This window comes from Quercus lobata, chromosome 9 (assembly GCF_001633185.2).
Source record: "Quercus lobata isolate SW786 chromosome 9, ValleyOak3.0 Primary Assembly, whole genome shotgun sequence".
Classification (NCBI taxonomy): domain Eukaryota; kingdom Viridiplantae; phylum Streptophyta; class Magnoliopsida; order Fagales; family Fagaceae; genus Quercus; species Quercus lobata.
Genome location: NC_044912.1, coordinates 25750596 through 25777834, shown reverse-complemented (window position 1 = coordinate 25777834; position 27239 = coordinate 25750596). Strand labels below are relative to the sequence as shown.

Below are 27239 nucleotides of genomic sequence, written 5' to 3'. Positions count from 1 at the left end.
ATAGCTGATGATTAAACTCCCATTGTTAGTCTTATTGAACAAAACAATTTTACTAATGAATCTTTGCATATTATTGGTCAACAGCTTGACCGCATTGAAGAAAAAATTGTTGAAAAAACTCCTGTTTCAAAAACTGAGATACCTTTGATTGATTTACCCAGTCAAGATAAAAAAGTGAAGTTCAAAACTTCTCAGGCGAAAACTCTTGACATTGTTGAAAAAATGTTTTTTGATCTAAAAGTTGAAACTGAGAGTACTTCTACAAGTACTGCTTGCACTATTTCAAGAAATGAAAAAGAAATTGTTTTTGAAGAAAATACAGATTCTGATACTGTTTCTGCAAAAAAGGTTTTTGATGATGATTTACCAGAAATTAAAAGATTTGTTGGAAATTCCAAACCCATGTCTTTTACAAAAAAATGGTATTCAAAACCTACTCCTCCTGATATGCAGTTTGAAGAAAGAGCTTTTTAAACACAATTTTCTGTTTCTGCTAATAAAATTTATGAATGAAATATTGATGGTTTGTCTGAACAGGAAATCATTAATAAAATGAGTCATATGTCTATGATTGGAATTGCTTGTATTAACAATCATAATCTTGATCACCCTGAAATTGTTGAACTCCTTGTTACTGGTTTTTCTGGTACTCTTCGTGGATGGTGGGATTCATATCTCACAGAAGATTCCAGAGAATCTATTAAACATGTTGTTAAAAAGAATGATGAATGATTGCCTATTTTTGATGAAAGTATTGGCAAAGGTATATCTGATGGTGTCAATACCTTGGTCTATATTATTCTCAAACATTTTGTTCGTACTCCATCTAATATTTCGTCTCGAATTTCTGATTATCTGAATAATTTGAGATGCCCTACTATGTCTGATTACAGATGGTATCAAGATGTTTTCATTTCCAGAGTTATGCTTTGGAAAGATTGCTACAAGCCTTATTGGAAAGAAAAGTTTATTGATGGTTTGCCTCCTATCTTTGCTCATAAGGTAAAACAAGAGTTAATTGGTAAAAATGATTCCATTGATTATGATAATTTAACTTATGGTGATATTTTAAGCACTATTAAAAAACTTGGTATTAATATGTGTAATGATGAAAAATTGTTAAAATACCAATTAAAGAATAAAAGAAAAGCTAAATATGAAATGAATAATTTTTGTGAACAATATGGTTTGCCCCCTATTGCCCCTTCTAGGCAAAAGGATAAAAAACATGATAAAAGTTAATAGTCATAAAAAATATAAAAAATACAAAACCAACTTTGTTAAACCTAATGATTTCTATGCTAAAAAGAAAAATGTTTCTAAAAAATATGATAAACAGAGATCAGGTAAAGGTAAATGTTTTAACTGTGGTAAAGCTGGACACTTTAGTAAAGATTGTAAACAAAAACCTAGTAAGTTGAAAAACAAGTTTAACATGTTACATATTGATGATAAGGAGCAAGAAGAATTATTCAGAATCCTTGAGTCAAACAATTCGTCTGATTCTTTGGAAGATGATTTTTCTTCTTCATCTAATTCTTGCTATCAATCTGTTGATGATTCCTCTGATTCACCTAATGTTAAAATTGGTTGTAGAGATTCATGTTGTAATGTTATTAAATCTGTTAATGTTCTCACTAGAAGTGAAGAAAATGAAAGTTTGATAATCAAATTAATAAATCAAATTGGAAACCCTGAATTACAAAAAGAATATTTGGATAAGTTTAAGAAAAATTTGATAAAAGATGAAACTAGTAAAAAACTAAAATCAATTGTAAGCTTTGAAGAAACTTTGGAAAGATTTAATAAAAAGAAATCCAAAGAATTGACTGATAATGATCTTCAACGTGAAATTAATGTTGTTAAACAAGAAATAAATGAATTAAAACATGAATTTAAAAACATTAAAAGTGATAACAATAATCTTAAACAAGAACTGATAATGTTAAAAATTGATAAAAATCTTAATAAATCTGATAACAAACAAGGTGAACAAGATGAGCACAAAAATAGAGATGAATCTAGTCAACAGACTCTTCTTTTTGATAAAGGTATTGTTGATAATTCCCAACTCAATCTTATTAATAAATTGCTTCCTCCAAAATGGTTTACAAAAGTTAAAATTGTTGTTTCCCAGGATTATCATTTCACTGTTATTGCTATGATTGATTTTGGTGCGGATATGAACTGTATCCAAGAAGGATTAATTCCTTCAAAATATTTTGAAAAATCAACTGAAAGATTGGTTTCTGCTAATGGTAGTCAAATGAAGATTAAATATGAATTGAATAATGCTCATGTTTGTCATGGTAATGTCTATTTCAAGATTCCTTCTGTCCTTGTGACTGATAAAGTGATTCTTGGTCTGCCATTTATAAATGCTTTGTATCATTTTCTTGTTGAACATGATGAAATTATTACTAATCCTTTTGGACAAAAAGTAAAATTCAAATTTGCTTCAAAGTTTGAAATTGATGTTGATGCTTTAAATTTGATTCATGCTAAAACCAAACATTTTAACTTCCTTCAGCAAGAAGTAAGATACAAGAAAATTGCTGAACAACTTTTTGATAAATTATTGCAATTAAAAATTGATAATTTTCAGAAAATTTTGATTGATGATGTTTGCTCTGATGCTCCTAATGCTTTTTGGCATGAGAAAATACACATTAATAATCTGTCTTATGTTGAAAACTTTCCTATTAATGTGCTTATTTAAGACCTAATGATAGGTTCTTGCCAATGTTTCATAGATATTGCTAAAGGTAATATTCATAGCACCAAAATGTTAACTACTATCGATTGTCCTAACATTATCAATATTTCTTCCCAAGAATCGAAGCATGTTACGTGGATAAGTACCACTAATAAGTGGAATAATACTAATACTTATACCACTAGTAAGTGGATTATTATGACTTCCTCGGCAGAGAGGAGGAACAAGGGAAAAGCACCAACACAGGGCTATTCTCAAGACAAAAGGCTCCCAACGGGACAACCTTTTGTAATGCATGAAGGCGCATCTTCTGGAGTAAAATCCAAAGGATCAACATCCCTTCAGGAATTTGTCCTGGCAGAGGTGACATCTTCCAATGGTGATATGATAATTGCTTTGCAATAAGTTTTGTCTAAAAGGTTACAATTCTACAATGGAACCTATTTAGAACTACTAGATTCTATCAAATTTATTCTTGATAACCTTCAAGCTGCTTTTATTCGAAACCACCGCAACCTCTTCTTGCAAACTCTCCGAGCACTTGAAATCCACCTTGTTAACCTTACTGCACAAAATGAGGCCCACATAAGCCACTATGCTAACCTTGTTTCAGAAAATGAGGCTTTTAGAAGCCATCTTGTTCACTACCTAAACATTGATCCCTACACTAGTCAACTCTTTGGCAAAGAGGAAATTCATTCAATGGATAAAATGACTATAATGGGCACTGATTATGCTAGATTGAGTCTTAAGACCAAATCTATGTTAAGAAGTGCTATTGCCAACTTGCCAACAGATATACAATCTCGTATTTTGGGAAGCAAGACTATGTTTAAGTCTTTTGACTTATGGCACAAATATTTCAAAAAACTTGTTACAGCCACTATTCCTGATCCTGATGAACTGGATGAAGCTGAGAATGCCTTTGTCCAATTAGATTTGGAAGAACACTTTGGGACCAGTCTCAGAGTGTATGAAAAGAAGCATTCGTTTCCAAGACTTCTGGTCAATTATGAAGAAGAAATAGATGATGATGATGACAGGGACCCTGATTGGCTGTCCCAGATGTTTGAGGATGATTTTATTCGGTTTATCAAGTTAACAAGACATGACCAGATTAACCAGTTCCCGCAAATTATTCAGAGAACTGTTTCACAGATTAACAACCCTTCTATTTCTATTAGATGCTAGAGCACCTTGCTGAAATGGGAAAGAGATAATTGAATGGAAGTCTAGCCCTCAAAACATCTCATTCTCATTAATGGGTTCACTCATCAAGGTCAATGAAGGAGATTCATGCCTATCCTTTAAGGACCCTTTTGCTCTTGCTGATTGTTGGAGAAACTATTTCAATAATCAAATTATTGAGACTATCCAAGACCTATGGAAGGACTATCATTTCATAGGAAACACGGATAGAATTCATGTTTTTGGTATTAAACCTTACATCTCTGTAGTTCGCCATTTAGAAAGAACTAGCCATGATGATCCAAGAAAGTTCCTTACACCGGGAAAAAGTCCTGTTTATGAGCCAATTTTATATTGTGGATTTTGCAACCAGTATGCTGTTTATCATGAACATGAATGTGATTCTCCAAGGGATCCTTATGATGGTTATCCATCCGATGCTCCTTCCATTGATTGAATAGTAGCTTCCCTAGGCTACTACTGATTGTAGGCTACTACTATTGCTACTATTGATAATGCTAAATTGATTCCCCTATTTGTCTGGTCTGCACAACAGCCAAAATACTATAATGTTCACTCCTTGGTAAAGGCTCCTACTTTGGTTTTACACCAATGCTCCACTACCCCATGCGTAAATAACGATGTTCAAAGAGTTTCTTTTGGCTTTTAGTCATTTCAAAGTCAGAAAGATTCTTCTGCTCTTTTGGCCATTCCAAAGTCTACTATTGTTGTTTCCTAATACTCAGAAAGATTCTTTTGGTCTTTTGGCCATTTCAAAAGACTACTATTGCTCCATGCGTAAAGTCTTCTACATGATGGTGTTTTGGAAATTCTTTTGACTTTTTGTCTTTTCAAGCCTTCTTTGGAAATGCTTTGTCGATTACCCATGCTCTATTGAGATGCTCTTTGGAAAAGGAGTTTCCTCAGGCTTATGATGATGTTCTTTGAAAAAAGAAGTTTCCTCAGGCTTTTGGTCTTTTCAAGTCCTCTTTCAGCAAGACTTGGCACTTTAGATTGAAGAAAATGATAAGATTTTGCTGCTGTTTGAGTCCAAAAAATGAAAAACACTGTTCGCAGATTACTGTTCACCAATTACTGTCCACTTTTTATTGTTCACTTTTACTGTTTACTCCTAATTTTTGCCTATTTAAGGGGGTTGTCCCTTAAGTTTAACTGAGAATTCTTTCTTTAGAATTTCTTCCTTTTAGAAGCCCTTTTCTAGAGAGAGTTCCTTGTTTCCACCTAGTATTTCCTACCACTATTTCCCTACAAATCTTGTAACTAGAACTAGTACAAGCTTTGTAACTATTGAACTGTTTCAACCTTGTAACCTATTGAGAAACGGTTCTACGGCCTTACTATTGTTTTAAATTAATTTGATTATAACTACAATACTGCCTTCTTGGCTGGTTCTACTTTGTTTATTTTACTTTCAACATATATATATATATATATATATATATTTATATTTATATATATTTATTTATTTATTTATATATATAGAAAGCAAATTTTATTGCTACTTTTATAAAACTTATATAAGAAACACTTTCTACCGGTGGGGTTCTAAATAACTAAACTTGTAAATGCTCTTGGTCGGATGAGAAGAGCAACTATCATGAAACGAATCTATTGTTTCTATAAAAAAAAAAAAAAAAAAAAAAAAAAAATGAAATACTTATTATATGTTTATCTAAAGAAAAAAAAAAATTGTTTTAAAATAGGACATTATTACTCATATTTACTTGCTTGGACAAAGAAACTCTCGATTCTGAATAAATTTTGTAATGGCAATGGAGCAAAGGAGAGGAATGAAGACCAAATATATATGACCATATATTATGTATTTATAGAACCACGTTTACAATCACATGGTCCACATGGACCTTGGAGCCAAACTGCTTTGGTTATTACCCTAATATCACAATGTATGATTATTAATAAATGAAACAAGTATGAAGTCTCCCAACAGATAATGAATCCCCTCTCATTATGTACAACAAATTAAAAAGGCTTTTGACCTATCACATTACCATGGGGATCATAGTTACAAGTGATAAATGTGTCCTTACTCTTACATGTCACTTTTGCGCAACCGACCTTCAAGCTTTGCCTCCATATCATCTGGGTATAGTGCAGGCAATCTTTATTCTGAGTACAAGAATTTGTGTTATGGTTGTAGTAACTTCTTTCAGCAGCCCATGCTTCAACAGCATCACCGGGTTTCCAATCCTTGCCACTTCCCCAAAATAGGTTTTCACCATAGTTGCTATTGGAATGAATCAAAGCACAATCTCCTTGGCGTTGGTGAGCCCACCAAGACGCATAATCGGCTAGTTTCTTGCTCCATGTTAGAGGCGGGAGACCAAGCTTTGCTCTTTTAGTGTTGTGGGGTATCAAATATTGTTGATTTGTGTTGTGAGGAGTGGTTTGTAATAGACGACTAGCAAGAAATCGATTGGAAAGCTCATGAGTCGAGTGTGAAAAGTAGAGGGAAGGCAAAGAAGAGAGGAGAAGAAAAGTTTCTAACAAGCAACATGAAAGCAAGGGTTTGATCTCCATTAGGGACACAGAGATTGTGTTGGTTGAAGTTGATGAAGATCAAAATTCAATCTATAGGTATATATAGCAGAATTGTAATTTATATTCAATATTATAGATGCTATATTGATGCCAAAGAGAATCATTTCATGTGATAATGTGAAGGAGGTTTGGGTTGTAAAGCACGTTAATGAATGTGAAAGGCGAGGATCCAGCGAGAAAATAGGCCTGATCTTGAGGAGTGGGGTCTGACTTTTACTAACTAACAAAACCGCTACTAATCATTGGGACAATATATATTTATTGGAAAATTCTGATATTATTGTGGCGTAACAATTCAGATTTTCTTTGCAATCAAGTTTTAAAAAAGAAACTTTCTCCAAAAAAAAAAGAAAAGAAAAAAAAAGAGGTTTTAAAAAAGAAAAAAGTGAATCTTCAAGACCGTGACCCGTGAGTCTCATAATTGAACTTGCAGTTTTCACTTAACTAATTATCAGCTTATTATCACTTAAATAATTACAGAAATAATTAAATACATAATATATGTAATTAACCATAAATCCAAAGTTTATTTTATTTTATTTTAATTTTTTTATGCAACGGAACAATTTTTGCACCTCAGACAGCTACAAGGTAGAGAGCAAGACTAAAATTTACTTCGTTGCCACTGTGACCATGGATACTGGCAAGTCTTAGAAAAGCATGCATGGAACACTGGTACCTCACTGGGAAGTCTCACAATCACTGTCAAAGTGATTGATAGATTTTAGGATCCTCTTCATTTTGCAATGACCCCCTAGTGCAATATAATGAACTTTTCCATGGGGAAAAGAAAGAATACCGTTTTGCTAACTGAGAATATTCGAGATATCTTTGAAGGATTCCTTCCAAAATTTTGTGGCAGAGAATTTTAGGATCTAAGTTAACGCGCACTGTCAAAAACTATGGCAAGAATTGCATACAGAATAACACGTTACAAGTAATGGCCAGTATATCTATCTATACACAAATAAATCTTTTCAGCCCCATTACAGGTTCTTTCAAGTTCTGTATAATTCCCATATGCATTTCTAAGTCTTGCAGTTGCAGACAAACTAAGAATTCTAAGTATCTATTTTACATGAGTGAATCCAAACAGTGGACCTTCTCTCTCACTGAAATGAAATTTGTTCAACAGAATTACAGATTCAGGATGTATGACGTATCTAAGTTGATTCCCACTATTCAAGGTTTTCTATTTTTTGTTTTTAAATTAGCAAAAAACTTGTAGATACATTAACTAGAACGGAAATAAATTATACATTCATCAATGTAAATTTCTAAGTACCTACTTATATCCATATAAGTTATAATTACCTTGTTTCTGGCTAATGTGAACTTTCTTTCTCCAATTCCTCAGAAACTCATATCCAACAAATGTGCCGTTACTGGCTTTTATATTAACTATCTATGGTCTCTTCCTCTTGCTTCATCTCATTATTCAAAAAAGGCAGCAAATCTTCCCCTTCACAATGCTGACAATCAATAGAGTTGGTGTTGGAGTTGCGTCCTCGGAAAGAAGAAATTAGCAACATCTATTGTGCTAGGCTGCTAGGAGTATATGATTATTGTTCCCATATGAAAATGTACATGTAATCTATGACTGATTTCTCACCACATCACTATTCAACAAAACCGCATTACTAGCTGCTTTTGATGGCGGCCTATTTATCTTCTCAAGTAACCTACTAAATACTAATTTAACAGGTATGCAAGCTACTGTAGTGGGCCCAGATGACTCTGCCTTTATCAGCCTATCAACTTGATAACTGTTGCTATCATTTATTGGCTTGATACTAACATTCTGTTCAGTAGCTATTGAAGACAGAGTTCTAGTCTTCTGACTAGCTGACAAACTTCCTTTTTTTGGCTGCTTTTTCAAAACCTTCTTTTCAGTTGGAGGCCGAGGAATGTGAGGGAGGCTACTCCTCTCCAGGATTGACTTATGACTAGAACTGCCTGCATTTAATTTCTTGAATGGCACTTTCCTTTCTTGATCTAAAAAAGGAACATCATTGGGAGCTTCATCACCATCCAATGCTGATGATAGATGAGGCCGTGGAACCCGAACATTTGCTGTCCTCCTTGCAGTCCTCCAAGCTGGCTGAAGTGCCGTATTTTCATTGTTAAACACTTCATTGTCAAAATCATCAACTGTAGAAAGAAGTGTTTCAGCTGAACCATCTTCTAGGGCTTCAATTTGAATTGGGTGCCCTATAATTGCCTTCCCATTTAGCTTGCTCATCAGAGAAACAATAGGCACGGGCGCTTTTTGATAGCCTCCTTGGACCTTCAAATCCACATTTACTAACATGGATCTTGACCTCCCACCAAATTGACGGTTGTCATCAAAATATGCATCAAAACGCTCCCCTTTCATGCCCCAATATCCTTTAAAAGCAGGCTGATCCTCCCATGTGTAGTCCCAATCAAATATATTATGATCAACACTATGTCGACCCCTGGATGCAGCTCTTGATACCAAGGAGTCTCTACCATCCACTTTAACCCTCTGAGTCCCAAAATCCTTTTCAATTATATCATCCTCATCAACACTATAATCAAAATCTTCATCTCTACGGAGACTCAAATGCTGCCTCAATGTCCGTTGGCTCAAACCACTTCCCCTCTCTTCAGGATATGTTCCATGAATGGAACCTTTTCCATCACTTGTATCCGCAGACCTTTTTGTAAGATTTCGAGTATTCCTTTTGCCTTTCAATTTCCATTTGGACACAGCTTCATTAGCAGAAACATGGTCATGGTGATAAAGGTGAGACATGTCTCCAGAAAATGCTGACTCATCGTGCTCCTCAGTGCTAATGCTTCCCCGAGTATTCCATTCTGCTTCTGTAGGAAAAGCAACATATGAAAACACCAGAAAATTAGAGATTGATGAGAAAAAATTCAAAGAGCCAAGCCATAGCCATGTACAAGTATCAAGAACAATAACAACGATCATTTCCATGAAATCCCCAGTGTGATCCCAAAACCATTGGTACAAAGATTATAGGAGAAGAAAATAAACATGAGGGTATTTTACACTTTTCATGAGCAAGGTATGTTAAAAAAAAAAAAGCATTAATGCTACTTTTAATGCTCTCACTCCAAATAAGACTTGAGCAATGGGTGCTAGGAACTTAAGGCACATTAGTTTTGTTGACAGTATCTATAAATTTTCGCCAAATTGTTTGAAGAATGCCTTAGGAAAGCTGCTGTTGAATGTAAAGAAAGCCTATATGAAAGGCAGAAAAATAAAACTAGATTATGTATTGATAGCAATTGAATGTCTGGATAGTATGCTAAGGTTGGGTGTTTCAGGGGGTGTGATATAAATTGAATTGGAGAAAGCTAATACATAAACTGGAAATTTCTAGAATACATGTTAGTGCGATGTGGTTTAAGGAGAAAGTGGAGAAGGTGGATTTATTTTTGTATATGAATGTTCACTTCTTAATTTTAATTAACGAAAGTCCAAGTGGTTTTCTTAGGAGTTCGAGAGGCTATGATAGAGGGATCCACTCCCTCCTCATCCAGCAGTCATGGATGGGGGAAAAAGATAGGAGAGGGAGAGGGGGTGCAATTATCTTCTTTCACTGTGGGAAATTTTAACACTAATCTGCAGGTGATCTAACATCCAACCTTTGCTGATGCACCTTAAATTTTATGTGGAGCAGATCTGAATCATCTTCAATTCTGGAGATGTTTTCTTATTTGTTTTGAAGCTATTTCGGAACTAAAGGTGACTAGTTGGCAATTTGTTGGGGGTAGCAGTATCTCATCTTCCTTTGGCATATTTCGGGTTAATTCTAGGTTCTTTCTTGTTTGGGATGGTGTGATGAACTGTATGTGAAAAAATGTTGCAAGCTGGAAAAAGCTTTATCTGTCAAAAGGAGGAATGCTTACATTAGTAAAGAGTACCCTATTTAGCCTCCCAACTTACTACTATATGTCTCTTTTTTGTTGCCTATTGGTTAGCCAATAGACTAGATAAGGTCCAACAGGATTACTTTTATGGGTGGAATTGGGGACATGTTTAAATTCCACCTAGTCAATTGGCATTACTGTTTGTGCTCCCATTCAAAATGGGGGTTGGGACTGTTGGTCTCGAATCAAGTATTACTTGGCAAATGATGATGGCAACTGGTTAAAGAGAATATAATTCTATTGATGTCACTTTATCATATTAAAGTGTCATCTTATGAGATCCACAGGAAGAGTATAAAATCAAATCCGACAGGTTCATTACAAACACCCTTTATAAACACAAAAGTTGCAGAACACCTAATTTAAGTGATTCAATAAGTTCAAAAATTGGGTGCAGCAATGAAAAATACCAAATTTCTTGTTGAACTAACACTGAGAGTGAAAGACAAAATTCATTAAGAGGTCATTGGAACCCCACTAAAGATACCATGTTGGCCTTAGTCCCAGTAATTTACCAGGACAAAGTGCCTATTACATGTGTTGAATAGTATAAGAAGTCAAGGCATCATGAACAAGTGAGCATACATAAGAACAGAAAATATTTCAACAGAATTTATACTGTTTCTAATATATACCAAGATATGGTTAGTTAACAGCAGAGAAGTTACCAAAATTTTCAAGTAGGACAGATATCATCAGCTAGCATAAAAAAGTGGGATCTTTTGAACATATAAAGCAGTAAACCACATAGTTAATCAAGTTTTAATAGATAGATAGATAATGATTACAGTGTGGCCATGAGATCAGAAATTAAGACTAGCAAGACTTAAACCTGATAGCATAGCCATTTCTTCATCCATATCTGGTTCAGTTGCAGAAGAATCAGACTCAGACTCGGAAGAATCAGTTTCAGAAGAATCAGTTTCAACATCTTCTGTAAAACCAGAGGAGTGCTCTTCAATCAAAGAACCAGGATGAGTATGATAGTTACCCACCCCAAACTGGGAAGCAGACATCTCATTCTGGTTTGGAGAAGTTTCATTGTAATCCAAGTAATCCAAAGAACCACTATGCTCTGTTTCCAGGTACACACATCTGCTCCTCTTTGCTCGGAAAGCAACTCCCATCTGCTCCACTCCTGAAATAGAAGTAGAAACAGTACCACAGTCAGGTTGCAAGGTATGAGGGACTCCTAATTTTGCACTATGCAAAACTTGAATAAGAGGTCGGCTCTTATCACGTGTCCTGAGAAAAAATTCCTCAGTCAACCCCTCATTTGATCTTTTCCTTTTGTCAAAAGGATTTTTACCATTTGCATGACTTGCATTTCCCATGCTAAGATCACCACCACTAGGAAGCGCATCAGCATGATTATCAGTTGTAGGTTTCCGAGAACCATTGGAAGCAGCAGAAGGTGAAAGCCTCCGCTTGGGAGGGGCAATCCTCAGGCCAAAATCCTGCAAGCCTCTCATCCGAGGAATGATTTCAGAATGATCATCATCACCACTGAGTTGATTTCCATCTTTGGCTTTCCTTGAAGAAATAGGACCAAATATAGTCTTGTCCTTATGATATGTTTCAAGCCCGCTAGGAAACTGATGTGAATTGGAATTTTCAAGTTTTCCATTATCATCCCCAAAATTTTCGGAAGAAGCAACAAACCCCTTTTTCATACCACCAGATGATTTACTGTTCATGCGGTCAGATTCTATGCCTAATTTTCCTTGTTTTTCTAACATTTGCTTCTCAAGTTCAAGAGCATGAAGAATAGCATCTTCTCGACGTGCATATTTCTCTCTTTTCTTTATCGGCATGCCCTGTGAGGATTCAGCTTTTTCAATACAATCATCAAACTCACCACACCTAAATGCCTTCACACGCTTGGATTTCTCTAAATTGTACCAATCCCTGAGAAGAAAGCCCACAAACAATTTTTATAAATATCAGTAGGGACAATAAAAAAAACCATGAAGATTGACCACAAGGGGAATGAAACTCTATCCCCTCTCTCTCTCTCTCTCAAAGTAAAATTAAAAAAAAAAAAAAAAAAACTTCAATTCTCCAGGTCTCGCAGTCACAAATCCCACACACAGGTGGGGCAGGCTGGGGACTCACAGTTATTGTGTAGTGAAAGATATAAGTACAAAATAACCAATTGAAGAAGTTCATCAATCAAATTTCAAATTAAAAGGAACTCAATAAATAACCCACAAAGAAAAGGAATGAGAAAACGACAAAAGTCTCATAATTTAACAGAAAACAAGGACAATCTAGCTTTACAAAAGCTCAATATATTCAAAAGAAACCAGAAAACAGTAAAGAACAATGCATATATGTACAGCCACTAGTTATAAATGTTTACAATCCTAAATTCCATAAGTATCACCTCCTATCCATACAACAACAAACAAACCCTTAGTCCCAAAAGTTTGGTGTCAGCTATGGATCCTTGACAAATTAGTTAGGGTCGGTCATATGTAATCTTTTCTTCCATTCTACTCTATCTAAAGTCATACTCTCGGTTACTTCATTAATTAACATGTCCTTTTTTATTACTTCTACTAATTTGATTTTTGGTCTTCCTCTACCTTTTTTTGTTCCCTCAACTTGGATCAATTCACTCTTTCATATTGGTGCATTAGTTTCTCTCATCTAAACATGACCAAACCATCTTAAGCAATTTTCCTTCATCTTTTCATCAATAGGGGCTACCTCTATCTTTTAGCGAATTTTCTCATTTTGAATCCTATCTTCCTATGTATTGCTTCCTATTCCTATGAATGAGAAAAAAAAAAAAAAGTATCACCTCCTATCTGTAGGGTGCCAAGGATCTAAGCAACAAAGTTTCGTTACCCCACTTACAAAAACAAAGAAGTAATGTTTCTCTTCTTCTTCTTCTTCATTTTTTTTTTTTAATTAATTTTTTGATAAAACAAAAATGAAATTATTATTTTGAAAAAAATATAAGTTGTAAAACGAGTGGAAGATACTGGATGGGTCATGGGGTTTTGGTTCATGATTTGTGGTGATTGTTCAATTTCCAAGTAGATTCTCATTTCACTAGCTGTAGATTGGCTGATGGATTGTGTATTGCATCTTTGAAAGGTCATGCATAGAATTTCTACGCTCATATCTCCCCTTAACTTGTTTGGTCCTTCATAAAGGGTTGAAAGGCATGATGATGGGACATTCTTTGCCTAATCTGTTCATAGGTGAGGTTGTTCTAACAGCAATTTCCATAATTTAGTTTCCGAAACAACAATCTAAAACTCGCACTCAGCCCTGAAAACAGAGATGACCAGTAAATTAGTGGAACACTAAAGTACTAACCCGAAAAACAAAAAAATGACGCACTCACTCGCGATGAAATCTCTGTTTGTGAGTGTTTGACACACTAGTATATCTACATATATCAAGCTAAAGAACTCTACCTAAAAATGCACACCTCCTTCCCATGTAAGAACACAACAAAGGGTTCAAGATCCATCATCTGTTTTTCTTTTTTACCCTTTTCCTACTCAACTAAGTTATGAAATCCCAATTTATCACTCACTAAATCAATTCTAAACCCAAAAAAAAAAAAAAAAAAAAACATAAACTTTACAATATGAAATGCACAATATGAACCCATGTTTTCATTTGTGATAAAAAGCTGAAAATGGAAAAGAAAGAAGTACCCAATAATCTATACACAGAAGTAATCACATAAATCACTAAACAGCGTTAGCAAAATGTAAACTTGAACATAGAGAGAGAGAGAGAGACTGACACGCTGGCATCCTCCCTTCCGAGGAGCTTGACGGGAGTCCCAGAGCGAGGGGAGGTGAGATGCGAAGTGTCGAGCTCTTCGGGTCCAAGTATCTTCCCGGGCCACCACGACCCGTTTCTCCTCCGAACCCAAACGATCGATCCAGCGCTGCACCCTCCCGCACCTGATCCCTCATTCTCCATCTCTCTTTCTGACTCTTTCTCTCTTTCTCTTTCTCTCTCTCTCTCTCTCTCGCTCGCTCGCTCTCTCTCTGTGTGTCGCTTTCGCTCGTTCGCTCTCTCTCTCTCTCTCTCTCTCTCTCTCTCTCTCTCTCTCTCTCGCTGTGTAGGGTGTCTCTGTTAGAAAGCTCAACCACCGGCGAAGAAGAAATGGATGATCCGAGAAGAATTGTGACCGGGTGATCCGACACAGGGGACTCGGGTTAGGGTTAGGGATTCCATTCAATTTGGTTCAGATTTGGGGATTTCTCTCCATTTTTATTTTTTTTTAATTTTTTTTCCAAAAATAAAATTAATTCCTGTCTCTCTCTCTCTGTCTCTCTGTAGAGTCTAGAAGGGGTCTGTAGCTATTTTTGATGGGTTTGGGTAAACTGTAAATTTTGGTGGCTGCGTTGGTTGGGTTGGGCTTTGGGTTTGGAGCCACTCACTCACTGGTCTGGGTTGGGTTGGGTTCGATTCTTTATTTTTTTTAATTTTAATTTTTGGTTTACACGCGAATTTCGTACTGAATTGATGGTTTGTCATGTGCGTGCACGTGCAAGGCGTGGTCCATGCATTAAACAGTTTTTTTTTTTTTTTTTTTTTTTTTTTTTTTTCAACGCTGGTGTAAATGGAATATCTTTCCAAGTTGGTAGTTGGTACCAAAATGTGGTCAAATTTTGAACTCTTGAGATTTTTGGAAGTTAGGAACTGACCAGTCCCATTGGAGTAGATGGTATCTTGTGCACTCATTTTATGAAAGGCACTTCTCATAAATACGTGAATAAAATAGGCATATAAAATAAAAATTTTTTTTCATTTGAAAGTTTTCAAGAAATCGAGACTTTATTTTATTTTATTTTTTTTAGAAATGTTTGAAAATATGAGATATCTAGACTAGGACAGGTTGTTACTTACTAGTAGTGCTTTTTAGTTATTGTGCATTAATTACCTCTCTTTTTTTTTATTGAATAAAATATGACACTAGATAAAAAGAAAAGCTAACATCAATAGGGACTAGCACACCTCACTTTTTTTTAATGGTTTGAGAAGGTTTTATAATATTACAACTTGATTTTTATTTTTTATTAATTTTAATTAAATGTAAGATACACCTTGTTTCAAAAAAAAAACAAAAAAAATGTAAGATACACCTTAAATCAATATAATGAGCGGGGCGGGACTAGTACCCACGGCGCTATGGGAGGGGAGGGGTTAAAACCGCCCTATGGCACACCCTCTAGGGACTAGGGGTGGTCCGCCAAACATCACAAAAAGCAACTTAGGTGCGGTTTGGATCTGGTTTTTTGTGTGTCTACGTTTTAAAATCACGTTTTTATTTTTTTATTTTTTTCAAGTCCCAACATTTGACTTTTCTCCCGTGAACAGTGCATCCGTGCACTGTTCACGGATCCCACAAACTTCATTTTTTAACAACTTTTTTATTAAAAATGGGTCTCATGGTACATTCATATATTTAAAAATTATTTTGCTATAGTGTTTTCAGTTTCAGCAAAATAAGTTCTATCCAAATGGATTGGTTTAGTTTTATGGGCTACAAAATTATAATTTCTAGTAACATTAACATAGCAAAAATCTCATCATACAAAATTAGAAAGCATAGACAAAATGTCCATTACAAGGCTCTGAGTTTCACAGAAAGAAGAGTTGGGGTTGTTGTGGACTGCCTTAACTGTGTTTTGAGAGTCTCCTTTGAATATTACATACGTCAACCCAAGCTGCATAGTCTTTTGTTTTTTTACTGTCAAAGTTGTTGCTTTACATACCTACAACATTTGTACTTTTGTATATGTCCAAGCATATAAGAGCTTTTGCCTAATGATTTCTCAAACTACTGCTATATAAGATTTGTCTTGTATGATTGATGCATCAAAATTGAACTTGCACCAACCTGGTGGAAGGGAAGTTTAATATTTCCTTTGAAGAAGAAATTGGTTAAGTGCAAGACCTGGCTTCTTGTTGAGTTCTAACAATGTGGTTTGTTCTTTGAGAAAAGTCAACTGGCTTTGATTTGATCCCATCATTAATTAAAGCATTTATTGAACACCAGATTTGGTCACATAGGATGGCAGCAAAATCAGGAAATTGATTCTTTTCTTCTGTATTCAATACATGGTCCTTAGAAGAGGAATATAATCACACTCTAATCCAGTCATCAATGGGCATTAATTTTCTAGTGGCAAAGTTTAGAGGCCATTGCAGAGTTGCACCAAATTATAGTAGCAAATGGGCATTAAAAGAATATATGCTCATGGGAACATCTGTTTTGCAGCGGGGGACAAGAGATATCAGATATGCTGAAGTTTTAGTTGATGGTGACTTTCATTTGAAAGGTTTTCCCAGGTTATTTTCAAAAGAAGGAATTTGAGCATTTCATTTACTTCTTTGATCTTTCCTTCATAGTCCATAGAGCTTTCCACTTTTTTTTCTTTTTGGATGGGCATAGAGCTTTCCACTTGTAGCGACCTATTTCTTTTAGTAAATTATACATTAAGGCTACAAGCCCAAAGCCTATAGCTGGTCGCAAAAAACACGACCCAGTGGCTATCCACAAACAAGGGCATTAGATTTAGGCCCACTATGTCAACATTTAATCTTTCTAATCTATGGCCCAAGTTCATGGACAAGTTTAAGTTTGCAGCAAGGGGGAAAATGGTATGACAGGTAGGAGAGTGATTTTTGGTGAATGATAAACTTCATAGCCATCCCCTCGATTAATGTGTTAGCTTGGAACCCATCTATTAATAAATTGACTCAAATCTATTACACATGCATAACATTTCCCTTTTCTTCTATCTCAAATTTTTTATCAATACAAACTGTAATTCATTACATTAATTGCCTCCATTTACTATTTTCAACTGCCTTTTAAACATTTGGGCTTATGGTGACAACTGGCACTTACATTGATGATGCGTCTTAGACCAAGCATCCATATGACATCTAATGGTAAGACCACTAACGAAAATGGACAACATGGTGCTTTTGAACACGTAACTAAACACTAATGGCCAAAATGAAAACAACCCCTAACATAAGAGTGAAAGTCAAATAAATTTCATTTCTCTAATTTTGGTTCTAAGATATATGAAATTAATTTTTCCTTCAACTCATTTTAGTTCTAAACATGAATTCTAAATTCCAATTTCAATTCATTTCGATTATTTACAAGGTCCAAATAAATATCAAAATGTTTCCCCTTCTAAATTTTAATGCCATCAAAAGCCTTAAGTTCCAACAAAGTCATCTAATTTCCACCTTAACCTATCTCATTCCCCCCCACCCCCCTCTCCTCTAGTATTTTTAGATAGATAGATAATGGGGAGGATGGGAAGGAGATGTGGATTCAAACCACAAACAATGTCATTACCGTTGACCTATCATTTGAATCTTATCTCTTTTCCATAGTTGATAACATAGGATTTGATACACGAATCTATTTGGTTGGGGGATGGAAAAGTGAAAAAAAATATAAATTATTTCATTTCTTTGTGTTTTCCATCATGTGTGTTTGATAACGAGGATGGAAAAAGTGCAAGGGATAGAGAATAAATTACTCTTATGCTTTTACTATAGAAGTAGAATGGTGGAAAAGTTTGGATGCTATTTTTTTTTTTTTTCTATTTTCTTCTCAATTTGAAAGAAAAAATTTGGTTGACTCAAGTGAAAAGTTCCATCTATCCTCATTTTCTTTTTATTCCACGTTTACTCCAACAAAATAATGGAATCTCAATTTTTCTTCCTTTTCCACTCTATTTTCATTCTCTCCCTTTAGGCCTTCTCACTCTAACCAAACATACATAAATTTATTCCTTTCAAAGACCACAAATTGTTTTCCAAAAGGGTAGTGTTTGTTGCACGTAGTGTGTACATATACACACGATCTTTTATAACTAAAATTATGACTTGAACTCACGTTTTCAAATTAAAATTTGTGACTTCAAGTCATGATTTTAGTTATAAAACATAGTGTGTGGACTCCACGAAACAAGTTTTTCCCTTCAAACAAAAGAAAAAAAAAAGAAAAAAAAGAAGAAAAAAAAGAGAGAATTGTTTCTTTTTATCCCTTTGAAAGTAAAAGCTCCCCTCCCCCTCTCCCAGCTTTTTCCTTGGAAAAAGAATAGGCTTGACTTGGACCTCGACTTAGTAGCACTTTCACAGGGTCGGACTTAAAAGCTAAAAACTAGTCCCCACTCTCAAGCTGAGCTAGACTCCGTCCAATTATCTTGCCCAGTTTTAGATCCTGGGGTGAGAAACATGTGGAAAGGTTTCTTTTTATATTTGGCAATTGCTATTGCAAGCAAGTTACTTTAAGGTGATAATGGGTTTAGAATAAGTTTTTAGGAAGACTTGTTTCCTAGCATTGATCAATTCAAACTCAAGGTCATTAGATAAGCCTTGGATTATCTACTTTTTTTTTTCTTTCTTTTTTTCTCAAGAGATATGTTTGAATTCTATTTCACCTATGAAGTTAGACATTTTACTCTTTGCCATTATGCAATGGAATGAAAATCTGAAACTTGTACTTTGTTAATACATTGAGTAATGTTACAGCCACAAATTATTGATGTGACCAACATTTTATTGGTTTTCATTTAGACCCATTATTAATATCACTTTTTCATTTATAAATAATCACTCACCACATTTGCAGTTTGCAAAAAATTTTGTAAAATTGTTTGTATTTCTAGCATTATTCTAAGGGTCTGGTTAACGTGTGCCCTAAGGACACACGTTAACAAATTTATTTTTGGAAAAGTTTTATTGGAAATTGAAAAAGTTGTCAAAACTTTTTCAATTCCTGATAAATCTTTTCCAAAATTGGTTTACTATTATATGCCCTAAGGGCATACATTAGTAAAATCCTTATTCTAATACCTTTTCATTATGTTTGGTAGGAGGGGATGAGAGGGAGACACTGATTATTAAGGAAGGAAAAGTAATTTGTTAACAAAACGTTGTGTAATCATGTTTTATCTTCATTTATGCTAAAACTTCAGCATTACACTCACTCCTTCCACTTTCCTTTCAAACAACATAAAAGAGGCTGGTATTAAGTTAAAAAATTCTTAGATTGACAAAAGTATGACAAGTGGCACAAAAGGAATATTACATCTCTAAAACCGTAACTTAAAGAGGTGTGTCTAAAATTATTATAATTTTAGAGTTCAAGTCCTCCATGAACTCTTATCAATTAAAAAAAAAAAAAAAAAAGTCATCCATCAACATAACGGGCAGTACTTGTTACACACAATCCAAAAAACAACTGAAAACCGTAACTTAAAGAGGTGTGTCTAAAATTATTTGTGTAGTAAATATAGCCCATTTTTTATAATAAAAATGTGTATATGTGGTTGTTAGTGGGAGTATAATTTGATGGGTATTTTTATTTTTTCTCATTATATAATATATTCTTAATTTCTATATATTAAGAGGATTAAAAAAGTTAGTTTTTTTTTAAAAAAAATACCCTTAATCTAATTAACTTATTCTTATTCCTAAAACATAAAAATGAGGTTAAAATCATAAATTAATAAAAAAATTTATATATAAAAAAAACCTATCCATGTTTATAAAACTACCCCATGTTCTATAAAACTTCTTAATACCCCAAGTACACAACCAAAACTACACCCATGTTCCTATTAAAAAAACTACCCCATTTTCTTAAAAAAAAAAAAAAAACTACACCAATCTCCTATAAAAAAATAAAAAAAAATAAAAAATCTATAAAAAAAAAGAGTCTCATTGCACGCGCAAAGTGCATGTAATGAGGCTATAATATATGATGTTATTATCACATGTCAAAATAGTTTAAGAAAAAAAATTAACAATTAAAAACAATAAAAAATATTGTCATAACTTTGCTTTTCAAAGACAAATGTGACATTGTGACTCTAAGTGTGTGTTTGGATAGAACTTATTTTGCTGAAAATGAAAACTAAAAACTAAAAACACTGTAGCAAAATAATTTTTAAATGTGTGAATAGTGCTGTGGGACCCATTTTTAATGAAAAAATTGATAAAAATGAAATTTGTGGGTCCGTGTGCATTGTCCGTTGTGAGAGTTCAAGTCCTCCATGAACTCTTATCAATTAAAAAAAAAAAAAAAAGTCATCCATCAACATAACGGGCAGTACTTGTTACACACAATCCAAAAAACAACTGAAAACCATAACTTAAAGAGGTGTGTCTAAAATTATTTGTGTAGTAAATATAGCCCATTTTTTATAATAAAAATGTGTATATGTGGTTGTTAGTGGGAGTATAATTTGATGGGTATTTTTATTTTTTCTCATTATATAATATATTCTTAATTTCTATATATTAAGAGGATTAAAAAAGTTATTTTTTTTTAAAAAAAATACCCTTAATCTAATTAACTTATTCTTATTCCTAAAACATAAAAATGAGGTTAAAATCATAAATTAATAAAAAAATTTATATATAAAAAAAACCTATCCATGTTTATAAAACTACCCCATGTTCTATAAAACTTCTTAATACCCCAAGTACACAACCAAAACTACACCCATGTTCCTATTAAAAAAACTACCCCATTTTCTTAAAAAAAAAAAAAAAAAAAAAAAAAAAAAAAAAAAAAAAACTACACCAATCTCCTATAAAAAAATAAAAAAAAATAAAAAATCTATAAAAAAAAAGAGTCTCATTGCACGCGCAAAGTGCATGTAATGAGGCTATAATATATGATGTTATTATCACATGTCAAAATAGTTTAAGAAAAAAAATTAACAATTAAAAACAATAAAAAATATTGTCATAACTTTGCTTTTCAAAGACAAATGTGACATTGTGACTCTAAGTGTGTGTTTGGATAGAACTTATTTTGCTGAAAATGAAAACTAAAAACTAAAAACACTGTAGCAAAATAATTTTTAAATGTGTGAATAGTGCTGTGGGACCTATTTTTAATGAAAAAATTGATAAAAATGAAATTTGTGGGTCCGTGTGCATTGTTCATTGTAGAAAGTCAACATTTGCGGTTACTGTTCATTTACTGTTACTGTTCAATGAACAGTAACCACAATACTCCAAAAACGCGAGAAAACCAAAAAAAAAAAAAAAAAAGAACAAAAACGCAGAGTAGAAAACGCAGCCGTGAATAAGTTGGATCCAAACATGCTCTAAGTTTAACCACTTCTTTGTACTTTGTAGTAGGCTTGTTTATTTTATTGTTAAATCACTCTTAGTTAAGAAATAACATTATTTTTTAAGTAATAGTTAGAAATAAATTTTTTTTTATAGGAAAAAAAAAAAGGTTAGAAAAGAAGAGTGCTTTTTTTTTTTTTTTGATAAAAGAATAATGCTTTTTTGGAAATAAATAAAAGTAGACAATTCAATGAATTTATTTCCACACATCGTTGGTCCAATGTGTCTCTTTATTTTGCCACCCAATTTACCAAACAAGACTGAAATCAGATCAGACTATAATTAAATTCTGATTCATTCACTTGCCCACACAGACAAAACACCCAAACCAAACGCCGTTTCGGTTATAACTTAAACCATACTCAAACACCGCCCTATTCAAAATTCAAAATTCAAATTCCACGCTCTCAACGGTCATATTCCTTAGGGTTTCTTCAACGTCTCTTTCTTTCTCTTACATTATATACCCCCAAATCCCAAACCCATTCCCTCCTTGTCTATCATCGCCTCCATTGTCTCATTCTTTGAATATCTCTTACAAACTCCAAAACACACACACACACACACACACTATCTCTCTCTCTCTATGGATTTTCACAGCCTTGCAAGGAAGGAGCTTCAGGCTCTCTGCAAGAAGAACAAGATCCCAGCCAACATGACCAATGTTGCCATGGCCAATGCACTCCAAGCCCTTCAAAATGTAATCTTTTTTCTCAACCCTTCAATACCCATCTCGCATCTTTCTTTCTTCTCTATTTGTTTGCTGGGAAACTGTAGGGAAATTAAAGAAAATATGACAATTTTCAATCTTTTTTCTTTGGTTTACAATACCCATTTCATATTCTTCTTTCGATTCTCTTTTATTTATATCTTTATATGAATTGATGCATTTTAATTCGAATCTATTAATGCCCATTGCGTACCTTTCGTTATTCTCCGTTTGGTTGTTGAGAAATCATTACGAAAAGAAAACTTAATGAATCCTTTGTAATCCATCTTTATTATTTGTTGGCATCAATCTACAAGTAAAGAAAGACAATGGTTTACTAGCATTCTTTTTCTATTGTTTTGATTCAATCTCAATGTAAATACTGAATCTGTTAATCTTCCTTTCAAAATGTTTATACATTCAAACCAAATCGATGTGTCAAGTAGAAGGGCTCGAAACAAATCATAGAAAAATGAAAGAAAAGTCAGCATTTCTATGACTTAGGAGTTCTTGACAGTCCCGCTTTGTTTGCAAAACAAATCATAGGAAAAGAAATGTCAATTTCAATTTTCTTCATACTCTTCTTGCTTGTATCTTTTATCTTGAATCTTTATATAAACTGATGCAGTTTAATTCGAATATATTAATCCCATTTCGATTTTCTCTGTTTGGTTATTGAGAAATCACTACAATAAGTTAAAAAGACTTTGTCTCCTTCTTTACCGATTACCATAAATTGTTGGGAACCAAACAGATCTAGTTGCCAATGAATCTATAAGTAAAGGAAAACAATGATTTCCAAGAATTTGTTACTCTTCCTTTCAAAATATTTCAACACTCAATCCAAATTGATGTGTGTCAGGTTGAAGGACTTGAAGAATTCTTGAATCCATCTGATTCAAATCTCTCTCAATCTCCGGAGAAAAATGTGAACGGATCGCCTGATATTCCTCGCACAGCCGCCAGGGCCTCAACTCGCAGAAAACCCACAAAACAAGTAACCGAAAGCACACAACCATTGACGCGAACTCGTCGTGGTACGAGAGGAAGTGCCGCTCAAGGTACTGATCAAGAAAACAAAGATGTGAATGTACTTATAACCCCGGCACCGGCAGTGCCAGGCAGCCGCAGAAGAGTGCCAGCAGCTTCATCTCGCAGAAAAATTGAGACCCAGTTGAGAGAAGCTGAAGACGATGAGAAGAGTGAGGCTCAAGAGAGGAGTGATGTGGTTGAGACTCCTGTGGTGCCAAGCACCCGGCGAAAAGCTCCAGCCACTTCGGCTCTCAGGAAGTTGGAGACGGAGAATTCAGTGCAGCGAGTGTATAGTACGAGGCATTCGGTGAGATTGTTGGAGAAGAACCTGGGTAAGATGAGTTTAGTGGAGAATGGAAAGTCAGAACCTGTAAAGATTGATGACTTGTCTGAAGAGATGGCTAATAGTTCAGAAATTTCAGAGCTTTCCGTTCAATTTGAAAAGGAAATGTCTGGTATGTGTTTTTGAAAATTCCAGGAGCAATTCCATTTAAACTGTTTATAACATATTTGAAGTTTTTTTTTAAAAAAAAAAAAAAAAAAACCATTTGTTTGTTTAGAAATCTAAGGAATTATAGGGTCTCCATTCAACATTTTTAGCTTCTCTAACTATTACATATGCAATTTTCTCAGTAAACATGTGCTTTTGTGTGACATAAGTGCAAGTTTTCGAAACAAAGAATCTAGGATTTACTCTTCTTCTCTAGCACTTTTGGACAAAATGGAAGAGCATGAATATGATATGATGTTCTCTGACATTGTTCATAATTTTATCTCAGAAGCTAATACACAAACAGTATCAGAAGTGGGTCCAGAGGAAACCAATGATTCTGAAGTTCTATCGGATCCAAAACCAGTTGAGCCAATGGAGATGGAGAGGGAATTGAAAGTTGATAATAAAGATATGAACAAGAGTGATGATGAGTCTAGAGAAGATAATTTGAAGTCTGAGATAGCTGATAATTCAGGTGTTGTTAAAGTTTCAGAGACTATTGATGAAGCCGGTGATGAGGGTTCGGATGAGTCGGATATTATTTCAAGTGAAAAGTTGGAGATGGCAATAGATCTGGATCATGAAACTGTAGATGAGAAGGGTAAGTTTTATTATGTCATTGTTTTTTATCGTCATCAAGAATGTTCTTCATTTTAATTCATATATTGTTTTTTTTTTTCATTAACGTTTTTGTGAATTTGATGATGATGATGTTCCAGTTACTGAGCAAGACACAAGATCTGAGGATTCTTTGGCTGTTAAAGAATCCAATGATGCTTCTGCTGAGGATATGGACCATGTTTCTGAATCTATGTCCCCACAACATGAATGTCAAAACCTGGCAAGCAAAGACTCAGAACTGAATGTGACAGAGGGTGATGACCACAGCAATTGTGATTCTGAATCTGAATCCACCACTGAAGGGGAGTCAGATTCTGAATCGGAATCTGCCACTGAAGGGGAGTCTGATGAAGAGATTGCATCAGATGAAAACTCATCTGAGTGTGAAGAAAACTACAGTGATGATGATGCAGAAAAGGATTTAGAGGCTCCAATTCTTCCTATTGGTTTTGAGAAGTTGGAGAACAACCATTCTGGTTCTGAAAGCATTGTAGCTGAACAATCGGACATACAGGTTTCTGTTGAGAATCAGGCATCTACTATAGAAATTTATAATACTGAAGCATTGGTTGATGTGAAAGTGACTGAAGCAGAAACAGAAGAAGAAAGGGATTTAGAGGCTCCAGTTCATTCTGGTTCTGAAAGCACTGTAGCTGAACAATCGGACATACAGGTTTCTGTTGAAAATCAGGCATCTACTATGGAAATTTATAATACTGAAGCATTGGTTGATGTGTATGTGACTGAAGCAGAAGAAGTTGCCGTGAAAACCAATGACCAATCATCAGTTGAAACTCCAATATCTATGAACAATATGAGTCCAGATCTCCTAATTTCTGACTGTGAAGTCACATTATCAACTGTGGCAACAAATTCAATATCTGAGGACAAGACTTCTTGTCATGCTGAGGATCCAATGGCCAAGGCAGAAGAGATGCATGAAACTTTGGTTGATGTTTGTGTAATGCCAGCACATGAATCAAACATGAGTACTGATCTAATTTCCGACAGCAAAGTCACCTATGATATTCCATTTCAACCATTTGCAGCTGACCAGCTTTCGGGACGGTTTCCTCGCCCAACTCAGTTGACACCAAGGAAATCTTCAGCTATAAAAGAATCAACAATTCAGAAGGTCACTGATGTTTCAGATGATGATGAGGAAAAAATTGACACTGGTAATGTCGAAGTGGAGCTTGATAAGGAAAAGGCAAAGCCTGATGAATTGGCAGGAAAGAGTTTAAGGCAGCTCGCAAAGATGTTGAAGGAAATGCCAGCACATGAAACAAACATGAGTACTGATCTAATTTCCGACAGCAAAGTCACCTATGATATTCCATTTCAACCATTTGCAGCTGACCAGCTTTCGGGACAGTTTCCTCGCCCAACTCAGTTGACACCAAGGAAATCTTCAGCTATAAAAGAATCAACAATTCAGAAGGTCACTGATTTTTCAGATGATGATGAGGAAAAAATTGACACTGGTAATGTCGAAGTGGAGCTTGATAGGGAAAAGGCAAAGCCTGATGAATTGGCAGGAAAGAGTTTAAGGCAGCTCGCAAAGATGTTGAAGGAAATGCATATTAAAAGCAATAAAAAGCACAACACAGATAAAAGTACCACTAAGGTGAGTCAATTCGCTCTCACAATCTCTCTGTGTCTCCTTTCAGTGGTAATAGTTAGAGCTTATCACTGTGTTATATACTGTACCAACTGTGTTTTTTGTCAAATGATGTGCAGGAACATGTTGGGAAGAAAAGAATTGCCTTGCAGGCATTGCCAGAGAACTGTAGCGTGGCTGTGGATGAGGGTTTGAAGGAAAACTGAAATACCTAAATGCAGGAAGGGATATATATATATAAGTGTATGAAACCAACCGCGCCTTGAGTATTGTTTCTATTTTGGGAATTTTGGTTGAGAGGGCCAATGATAGAGGAGGGTTTAAACCTGGGTTTGCCTGCTTATTATGTGTTTCTTTTCTTGTGCAAATGAGAATCAGAAGTTTGATTGGATTTTGTTTTTGGTCACTTATGGTACACAAGTTTGTAATAATGTTGACTCGCCCAATATTTTGTTGGTGTTGGGTTATGATTGAAAGCTATCAAGCCTGCTTATATCTAGCTCATTTTTGTCAATGTGGTTCATTTATATATCCCGCAGATGGATGATTTTCAGGTTGTGGACTCAGATTGTTTAATTGTTTTCCTTCTTTAACGAAGTTCTTAAGTTTATTGGGAGAAAAAGAAAATTGCAGTAATATCTTGGTGCGGCCAATGTGTTCTCTCACTTCTCAACATCATTGGGTTCAGCCAACTCAGGTTGTGTGAGAAAATCATGCAAGGATAAATTTGACCAATTATTAATCTGCACCAAAAAGGGATAAATTTGATTCGGGTCCACATGTAAGGATTTTTACTCACTCAAACTTGTTTTTGATCTCTGCCTGTCATGATTACCACCAAAAAAAAAAAAAAAAAAAAAAAAAAAAAAAGATCTCTGCCTGTCATACCCTATGGTGGTAATATTATTGTTGGCCACAAAATACCGTGCATGTGATCCTATGGTATTATTGGCCACAAAATATCGTGGAGCATGTGTTTTTATTTTTACTAGTGGCAAACTCATGTGTGAATAAATAATTCTTTTGTAATTAAAATATAATATATAATTTATTATCTAAAATTTGTTGAAGATAATTTGTTATTCTTAAAAATTAAACAATTTTATTCAATCAAATTAGGTTTACTTCAGTCTAATTTGGTCTCTACTCGATCAATTTAGATCCCCTCTCATCCATTTTGGACTAATTGAGCTTT

The 27239-nt window shown here is 34.5% G+C and overlaps 3 protein-coding genes across 8 annotated transcripts; 1 reads left to right on the top strand and 2 right to left on the bottom strand.

The window, feature by feature from the left end:
• Window positions 1–5823: 5823 nt before the first annotated feature.
• Window positions 5824–6472, bottom strand: LOC115959836 (pathogenesis-related protein PRB1-3-like). The gene has a single exon (XM_031078440.1). The coding sequence runs from the start codon at window positions 6464–6466 to the stop codon at window positions 5909–5911; it is 558 nt and encodes a 185-aa protein (XP_030934300.1). The 5' UTR covers window positions 6467–6472; the 3' UTR covers window positions 5824–5908.
• Window positions 6473–7435: 963 nt separating this feature from the next.
• On the bottom strand, window positions 7436–14432 carry LOC115959835 (uncharacterized protein At1g51745). 2 transcript variants are annotated; one of them, XM_031078439.1, is made up of 4 exons: window positions 14181–14432; window positions 11721–12319; window positions 11244–11549; window positions 7436–9334 (listed from the first exon to the last, which is right to left on the bottom strand). In XM_031078439.1, the coding sequence occupies exons 1-4, from the start codon at window positions 14360–14362 to the stop codon at window positions 8082–8084; spliced, it is 2340 nt and encodes a 779-aa protein (XP_030934299.1). In that variant the 5' UTR covers window positions 14363–14432; the 3' UTR covers window positions 7436–8081. The 2 variants fall into 2 exon arrangements, with proteins under 2 accessions (XP_030934299.1, XP_030934298.1); XM_031078438.1 differs by having other exon boundaries at window positions 11244–12319.
• A 7617-nt stretch (window positions 14433–22049) lies between these two features.
• LOC115960431 lies at window positions 22050–26558 on the top strand. Of its 5 annotated transcripts, none has more exons than XM_031079336.1 (6): window positions 22050–22268; window positions 23140–23764; window positions 24089–24403; window positions 24522–25408; window positions 25715–26050; window positions 26164–26558. In XM_031079336.1, exons 1-6 carry the CDS (start codon window positions 22155–22157, stop codon window positions 26248–26250), a joined length of 2364 nt encoding a protein of 787 aa, XP_030935196.1. In that variant the 5' UTR covers window positions 22050–22154; the 3' UTR covers window positions 26251–26558. The 5 variants fall into 5 exon arrangements, with proteins under 5 accessions (XP_030935196.1, XP_030935193.1, XP_030935195.1 ...); XM_031079333.1 differs by having other exon boundaries at window positions 22052–22268; window positions 24089–24350; window positions 24384–24403; window positions 24522–26050; XM_031079335.1 differs by having other exon boundaries at window positions 22052–22268; window positions 24522–24832; window positions 25013–26050.
• Window positions 26559–27239: the final 681 nt, after the last annotated feature.